At 38.8% G+C, this 8,457-nt stretch overlaps 1 protein-coding gene across 1 annotated transcript; it reads left to right on the top strand.

Annotated features, from left to right (window-relative positions):
• The first annotated feature begins 2,101 nt into the window (after window positions 1–2,101).
• LOC102406377 (follitropin subunit beta) lies at window positions 2,102–8,077 on the top strand. The gene is made up of 2 exons (XM_006060832.4): window positions 2,102–2,247; window positions 7,792–8,077. Exons 1-2 carry the CDS (start codon window positions 2,102–2,104, stop codon window positions 8,030–8,032), a joined length of 387 nt encoding a protein of 128 aa, XP_006060894.4. The 3' UTR covers window positions 8,033–8,077.
• Window positions 8,078–8,457: the final 380 nt, after the last annotated feature.

The raw sequence follows: 8,457 nt of genomic DNA, 5'->3' as shown, positions 1-8,457 counted from the left end.
ATAATTGACTACTTAAAACAAAGATAACAACAACATAGTAAGGGATTAGAATAATGTTGAAGTAAAATAAATAATAACTGCACAAAGGATGAGGGTGGAGAAAAATGGAAAGTTATAAGTACATATTTCATTGTGTGTGAAGTGGAATATTATTACTTGAGGTAAAGGATGCATTTTAAACTTGAGAATGAGCAAACAAATAAATAAATCGAGCTGTTAAGTCAATAGAGTAAATGAAACAAATACTAAAAAATAACCAATTCAAAAGAATACAGAGTAAATTGAAAAATGAACAAAGAATAAATGAAACAAAGAACAATATGATGACCATAAACCCATGACTATCAAAATTATGTTCAATTTAAAGATTCTGAGCACTCCAATTAAAAGACAAAGATTATTAGACTAGATTGTTTTTAAAATCAAGACTCAACTATATGCTTTCCAGATGAAATGCACTTTAAATGCAAAGATAAAGGCTGGAAAAGATATATTTTGAAAACACTAATTATCCAGGTAGAGTGACCATAGTCAACATTCTTCTCTCAGTAATCAATAGAACAAGCAGACAGAAAGTTAGAAAATATATAGAAGAGTCAAACAACACTATCAAGACCCTTACAACATCTCACCTCAAACCAGCAGAATATCTCAAAAGATTTAAAATGACAGAAAGTACACAAAGTGTTGTTTTCTAAACACAAGGGAATTAAATAATCAATAAGGAAAAAATCATGAAAACCCCTCCAAATATGGAACTTAAAACAATGTGCTTCCAAACAACCTATGGATCAATGAAGAAAGTAAAAGAGAAATTAGAAAATATATTTAACTGAATAATGACAAATCAACATGAATTAAGATTTGGGGATGAATCACTTTAAATGTGTTTATTTTGGGGGGTGCTGCACCACTTGGCATGCAGGATCTTAGTTTCCTGACCAGGGGTAGAACTTGTGTCTCCTGCACTAGGAGCACAGTCTTAGCTACTGGACAACAACTTAATGTTTATATTAAGGCAATCCCCTGTGACATTTTTTAAATTGATACATAGTTGCTCTATAATATTACATGTTTCAGATGTACAATACAATGACTCACAAGTTATAAAGGTTATACTCCACTTACTACAAAATATTGGCTATATTCCCTGTGTTATGCAATATATCCTTGTAGCTTATTTTATATCTAATACTTTGTACCTGTTAATGCCCTACCTTATATTGCCCCTCCCCTCTTCCCTCTTCCCACAGTAGCTACTAACTTGTTCTCTGCATCTGTGAGTCTGCTTCTTTTTTATTATATTCACTAGTTTGTTGTATTTTGTAGATCCCACATATAAGTGACATCATACAGTAATTGTCTTTCACTGTCTGACTTACTTCACTTAGCATAGTGCCCTCTAAGTCCATCTATGTTGCTGCAAATGGCAAAATTTCATTCTTTTTATGGCTGAGTAGTATTCCATTGTGTGTTTGTGTATTTTTATCCATCTATGTGTGGATGGACGCTGAGGTTACTACCATATCTTAGCAATAGTAAACTGCCAACATATGGGTCGGAGAAGGCAATGGCACCCACTCCAGTACTCTTGCCTGGAAAATCCCATGGATGCGAGGAGCCTGGTAGGCTGCAGTCCATGGGGTCGCTAAAAGTTGGATACGACTGAGCGACTTCACTTTCACTTTTCACTTTCCTGCATTGGAGAAGGAAATGGCAACCCACTCCAGTGTTCTTGCCTGGAGAATCTTGCCTGGTGGGCTGCCGTCTATGGGGTTGCACAGAGTTGGACACGACTGAAGCGACTTAGTAGCAGCAGCAGCAACATATGGGCGCATATATATTTTCAAATTAGTGTTTTTCTGGGTTTGTTTTTTTTTCAGATACATAGCCCATGACATTTTAATCCTTAAAAAAACTAGAACTATATGAGAATTTCTGACATGTTACTGTGTCTCTCTTTTGCCAAAGAGTGCCTGTTGAATTTGAATGAGATGGTAGAGTTTGGGAAGCAGGTTGATTTCAGTTCAATTTGAATGGGTCAAAGTCCATGAATGTGAAAATACTTTGGGATTTCTAATTGCTTACTTCCCAGTGCAGGATGAAGTCTGTCCAGTTCTCCTTCCTTTTCTGTTGCTGGAGAGCAATCTGCTGTAGCAGCTGCGAGCTGATCAACATTAACATCACGGTGGAGAAAGAGGAATGTAGCTGCATAAGCATCAACACCACATGGTGTGTGGGCTACACCTGAGTAGGCACTTTGCTTTGCTGGAAGTGAGGTGCTGAGGGTCTGGATAAGGCCGGTTTCATTGATTCCCATTCTGTCAATATTTTGTCACTTCTAAATTAGAGCCATGAGTCCCTTAGCCAACACTGTCTGTGTTATAATTGAGGTAAATTACCATGATATCGTTTAGATGTTTGGGTTTGGATTTAATTTGGATAAAACAGATTCGGGACAGCTCAGATTGATGTAAATGACTGCCTCAGTAATGTGCCAACTCTGCATTTTAAAAGCATTTTTCTGCTAGCTTTACCTATTGAGGGATAAACATGGACATGAGTACATATCTATAATTAAACATGGAATATTGTCAATAGTCTTTAAAATAACAATTGCAATAATAAAAGGCATACCTCTGCAACAGGGATAGTAATAACATTCATTTTACAGCCAAATAAAAAATGCAAGCAGCCTATTATAAAATTCATTTTATTGGCCCATTTTTAATACAATACCAACAAGCAGCCTGAGAGCACTCAATCCCTGGAGACAAGCCAAAATGAGTCAGCAAACCTACACCCTTCTTTATGCTGTTAAGAAAATCAAAGAATAAAGGTATTAAGTCATTTGTCTACATTCTCAGAGCTTCTTCAAAATAAACCAGCTAAAGGCGACAATGTTTCTGTGCTGCTTTTCTACACATCTGGCTATTTAGAAGTTCGATAAACTGAAATTGAAAGTGCTGCATCTTAATGAAAATACTTTATTTATTTAATATTAAAAGAACTGATCAATAAAACTCAACTTTCCACACTTTGGGTGAGATGTAGGCCTGATGGCCAGCTGCAGAAATGAACTATCCAGCAGCCCCCCTTCTCCCTCAAAGCCAATTATTTTCTTAGTGAGCATGTAGAGGAGTGAAATATGTTTGACCTAATTTCAATGTTCTGATACTGAAACTGTATCATATACCTTTTGAATTAAGAATCCTACACAGGTACAGAATTTAAGGCAATGGCAAGGAAGAACCTAAAATGCAACAGAATATCAGAATCCAATATGTGATTTCCCAAACATTTTAGACAAAATAAAAATAATTGAGCTTATGACACCACCCTTATGGCAAAAAGTGAAGAGGAACTAAAAAGCCTCTTGATGAAAGTGAAAGTGGAGAGTGAAAAAGTTGGCTTAAAGCTCAATATTCAGAAAACGAAGATCATAGCATCTGGTCCCATCACCTTATGGGAAATAGATGGGGAAACAGTGTCCGATTTTATTTTGGGGGGACTCCAAAATCACTACAGATGGTGATTGCAGCCATGAAATTAAAAGGTGCTTACTCCTTGGAAGGAAAGTTATGACCAACCTAGATAGCATATTCAAAAGCAGAGACATTATTTTGCCAACAAAGGTCTGTCTAGTCAAGGCTATGGTTTTTCTAGTGGTCATGTATGGATGTGAGAGTTGGACTGTGAAGAAGGCTGAGCGCCGAAGAATTGATGCTTTTGAACTGTGGTGTTGGAGGAGACTCTTGGGAGTCCCTTGGACTGCAAGGAGATCCAACCAGTCCATCCTAAAGGATATCAGTCCTGGATGTTCTTTGGAAGGGCTGATGCTAAAGCTGATAAGGCCAATACTTTGGCCACCTGATGCGAAGAGTTGACTCATTGGAAAAGACTCTGATGCTGGGAGGGATTGGGGGCAGGAGGAGAAGGGGACGACAGAGGATGAGATGCCTGGATGGCATCACTGACTCGATGGACATGAGTTTGGGTGATCTCCAGGAGTTGGTGATGGACAGGGAGGCCTGGCGTGCTGCAATTCATGGGGTCGCAAAGAGTCAGACACGACTGAGCAACTGAACTGAATGGATGGTTCCTATTCCTCTTTTAAATATACATAGAAAAGATTAAAAATACATAGAAAAAAGTTGGAAATATTTTTCTAAGCAATTAAACCCAAATGCTACGTTTTTACCTGTCATTAATATAGCTTAAGAATATTAAGTACAAAAAAAATAATAAAACACCCATCTTTAAATTGCAAAGGTCATTTTGTATTTCCATACAAATTGTAAAATTATTTGTTCTAGCTCTGTGAAAAATACCCTTGGTAGCTTGATAGGGATTGCACTGAATCTATAGATTGCTTTGGGTAGTATACTCATTTTCACTATATTGATTCTTCTGGTCCATGAACATGGTATATTTCACCATCTATTAATGTGTATGAAAATACAAAAAACCTCGAATAGCCAAAGCAATCTTGAGAAAGAAGAATGGAACTGGAGGAATCAACCTGCCTGACTTCAGGCTCTACTACAAAGCCACAGTCATCAAGACAGTATGGTACTGGCACAAAACAGAAATATAGATCAATGGAACAAAATAGAAAGCCCACAGATAAACCCACCCACCTATAGACACCTTATCTTTGACAAAGGAGCCAAGAATATACAATGGAGAAAAGACAATCTAACAAGTGGTGCTGGGAAAACTGGTCAACCACTTGTAAAAGAATGAAACTAGAACACTTTCTAACACCATACACAAAAATAAACTCAAAATGGATTAAAGATCTAAATGTAAGACCAGAAACTATAAAACTCCTAGAGGAGAACATAGACAAAACACTCTCCAACATAAATCAGAGGAGGATCCTCTATGACCCACCTCCATTGGAAATAAAAGTAAAAATAAACAAATGGGACCTAATTAAAATTAAAAGCTTCTGCACTACAAAGGAAACTATAAGCAAGGTGAAAAGGCAGCCTTCAGAATGGGAGAAAATAATAGCAAATGAAGCAACTGGCAAAGAATTAATCTCAAAAATATACAAGCAACACCTGCAGCTCAATTCCAGAAAAATAAACTACCCAATCACAAAATGGCCCAAAGAACTAAACAGACATTTCTCCAAAGAAGACATACAGATGGCTAACAAATACATGAAAAGATGCTCAACATCACTCATTATCAGAGAAGTGCAAATCAAAATCACAATGAGGTACCATTTCATGCCAGTCAGAATGGCTGCTATCCAAAAATCTACAAGCTATAAATGCTGGAGAGGGTGTGGAGAAAAGGGAACCCTCTTACACTGTTGGTGGGAATGCAAACTAGTACAGCCACTATGGAGAACAGTGTGGAGATGCCTTAAAAAAACTGGAAATAGAACTGCCTTATGACCCAGCAATCCCACTACTGGGCATACACACTGAGGAAACCAGAATTGAAAGAGACACATGTACCCCAGTGTTCATCGCAGCACTGTTTATAATAGCCAGGACCTGGCTATTTATGGAAGCAACCTAGATGCCCATCAGCAGACGAATGGATAAGAAAGCTGTGATACATATACACAATGGAGTATTACTCAGCCATTAAAAAGAATACATTTGAATCAGTTCTAATGAGGTGGATGAAACTGGAGCCTATTATACAGAGTGAAGTAAGCCAGAAAGAAAAACACCAATACAGTATACTAACACATATATATGGAATTTAGAAAGATGGTAATGATAACCCTGAATCCAAGACAGCAAAAGAGACACAGATGTATAGAACAGTCTTTTGGACTCTGCAGGAGAGGGAGAGGGTGGGATGATTTGGGAGAATGGCATTGAAACGTGTATAATATCATATGTGAAACGAATCACCAGTCCAGGTTCGATTCAGGATACAGGATGCTAGGGGCTGGTGCACTGGGATGATGCAGAGGGATGGTACGGGGAGAGAGGTGGGAGGGGGGTTCAGGATTGGGAACACGTGTACACCTGTGGCAGATTCATGTTGATGTATGGCAAAACCAATACAATATTGTAAAGTAATTAGCCTCCAATTAAAATAAATAAATTTATATTTTTTTAAATAATTAATTAAAAATAAATTGCAAAGGTCATATCTTCTGTATTATTTTATCTTTGCATGTTTCTATGCTATACAAATTCAAAGTTTTTATAGAATTTTATAAATATTAAATACATGGGTGCTCTCATGGTAGACAGAAAAGAGATAACTACACTTTCTGTAACATTCCCACAACACTTCAAAACAGCAGTATAATATGAGTTCCTTTCTTGCTCTCTCAAGCTGTTTTCTTGAATGTTTTTAACTGCTCTGCTCATCCCAGAGACTTCAATTATGAGAAGATGAATCCATGTCCTTCTACACCACCATCTTGATTTCCAGAACCCAAGGGAAAGGAGCGGTGACCCCACAAGAGACTGAGCTTCCAGATATACAAGCTGGATTTAGAGATGGAGAGGAACCAGAGATCAAATTGCCAACATCCATTGGATCATAGAAAAAGCAAGGGAACTCCAGGAAAATATCTATTTCTGCTTCATTGACTATGCTAAAGCCTTTGACTGTGTGGATCACAACAAACTGTGGAAAATTCTTAAGATATGGGAATACCAGACCACCTTACCTCATTCCTGAGGAACCTGTATGCAGGTCAAGAAGTAACAGTTAAAACAAGACATGGAACAACAAACTGGTTCAAAGTTGGGAAAGGAATATGTCAAGATTGTATATTGTCACCCTGCTTATTTACCTTCTATTCAAAGTACATCATGTGAAATGCCAATGATTCACAAGCTGGAATCAAGATTTCCAGGAAAAATATAAGCAACCTCAGATATGCAGATAACACCACCCTTATAGCAGAAAGTGAAGAGGAACTAAAGAGCATCTTGATGAAGGTGAAAGAGGGGAGTGACAACCTGGCTTAAAACTCAACATTCAAAAAACTAAGATCAAGACATCCACTTCTATCATTTCATGGTAAATAGATGGGGAAAAAGTAGAAACAGGGGCAGATTTTATTTTCTTGGGCTCCAAAATCACTGCAGATGGTAACTGCAGCCATGAAATTAAGATACTTGATCCTTGGAAGAAAAGCCATGACAATGCTAGACAGCATATTAAAAAGCAAAGACATCACTTTGCCGACAAAGGTCTGTACAGTCAAAGCTATGGTTTTTCCAGTAAACATGTATGGATGTGAGAGTTGGACCATAAAGGAAGCTGAGTGCTGAAGAATTGATGCTTTTGAACTGTGGTGTTGAAGAAGATTCTTGAGAGTCCCTTGGACTGCAAGGAGATCCAACCAGTACATCCTAAAGGAAACCAACTCTGAATATTCACTGGAAGGACTAATGCTAAAACTGAAGCTCCAACACTTTGGCTATCTGATGTGAAGAGTCATCTCAATAGAAGAGACCCTGATAATGGGAAAGATTGAAGGCAGGAGGAAAAGGGGACGACAGAGGATGAGATGGTTAGAGGGCATCACCGACTCGGTCATGGGTTTGGGCAAACTCCGGGAAACAGTGAAGGACAGGGAAGCCTGACGTGCTGCAGTCCATGGGGTCGCAAAGTGTGACGTGACTTAGTGACTAAACAAAAACAACATGAGTTCCTTTATGAGGTCAAGTTTTCTGTGCTTAAGGATCCTAGAAACTGGTCTTCTGAAAGGAAATATTAGAGCAAGCAGTATTCAATCCCTATCCCTTATTTACTAAGCCAAACGGAAACTTGCAGAATAATGTAACCTAATTCCTAAACTACTCGGGACTTGGTGTACAGGGACCCAGCGAGGCTCAACATCCAGAAAACATGTACCTTCAGGGAGCTGGTCTACGAGACGGTGAAAGTGCCTGGCTGTGCTCACCATGCAGACTCCCTGTACACGTACCCAGTAGCCACTGACTGTCAGTGCGGCAAGTGCAACGGCGACAGCACGGACTGCACCGTGCGAGGCCTGGGGCCCGGCTACTGCTCCTTCAGTGAAAGCAGAGACTAAGCAGCAGCAGACACTTTGAGCTGCCTACCTTAAAGGACCAAAACATCCAAGATGTATATGTGCCTAGGCTCCAAACCACCATGGGAGACCCTATGATCTCTGCTCCCCTAAGAGGAGGAGCTCCAGGAATGGAGAGGACTGGGGCCTGTCACTACTCAACCTAGGTCCGGACTCTGTTGGTTTCATTTAACTTGAATTCAGGATCTGTAAGCTGTTTTCCATTTTTAATAGACTTAAGAGGTCTTCAAGATCAACCTTGTCATTTTGCATATAAGAAACTCTAGATTTTGGAGAAGGAGGTCTAAAGATGATGGAGTAAGAGAACTAAATGGAACATAATCTCCTGTAAGATACACGGCCAGCAAGAAGAGGGCCAGTACTGCTTTAGTGTCATGGTGCAGGTACCTAATTCTTTCTAATTGCTT

Source organism: Bubalus bubalis, chromosome 16, assembly GCF_019923935.1.
Source record: "Bubalus bubalis isolate 160015118507 breed Murrah chromosome 16, NDDB_SH_1, whole genome shotgun sequence".
NCBI lineage: Eukaryota > Metazoa > Chordata > Mammalia > Artiodactyla > Bovidae > Bubalus > Bubalus bubalis.
The sequence above is the reverse complement of the archived record's forward strand: the minus strand, read 5'-3'. Positions and strand labels throughout refer to the sequence as shown.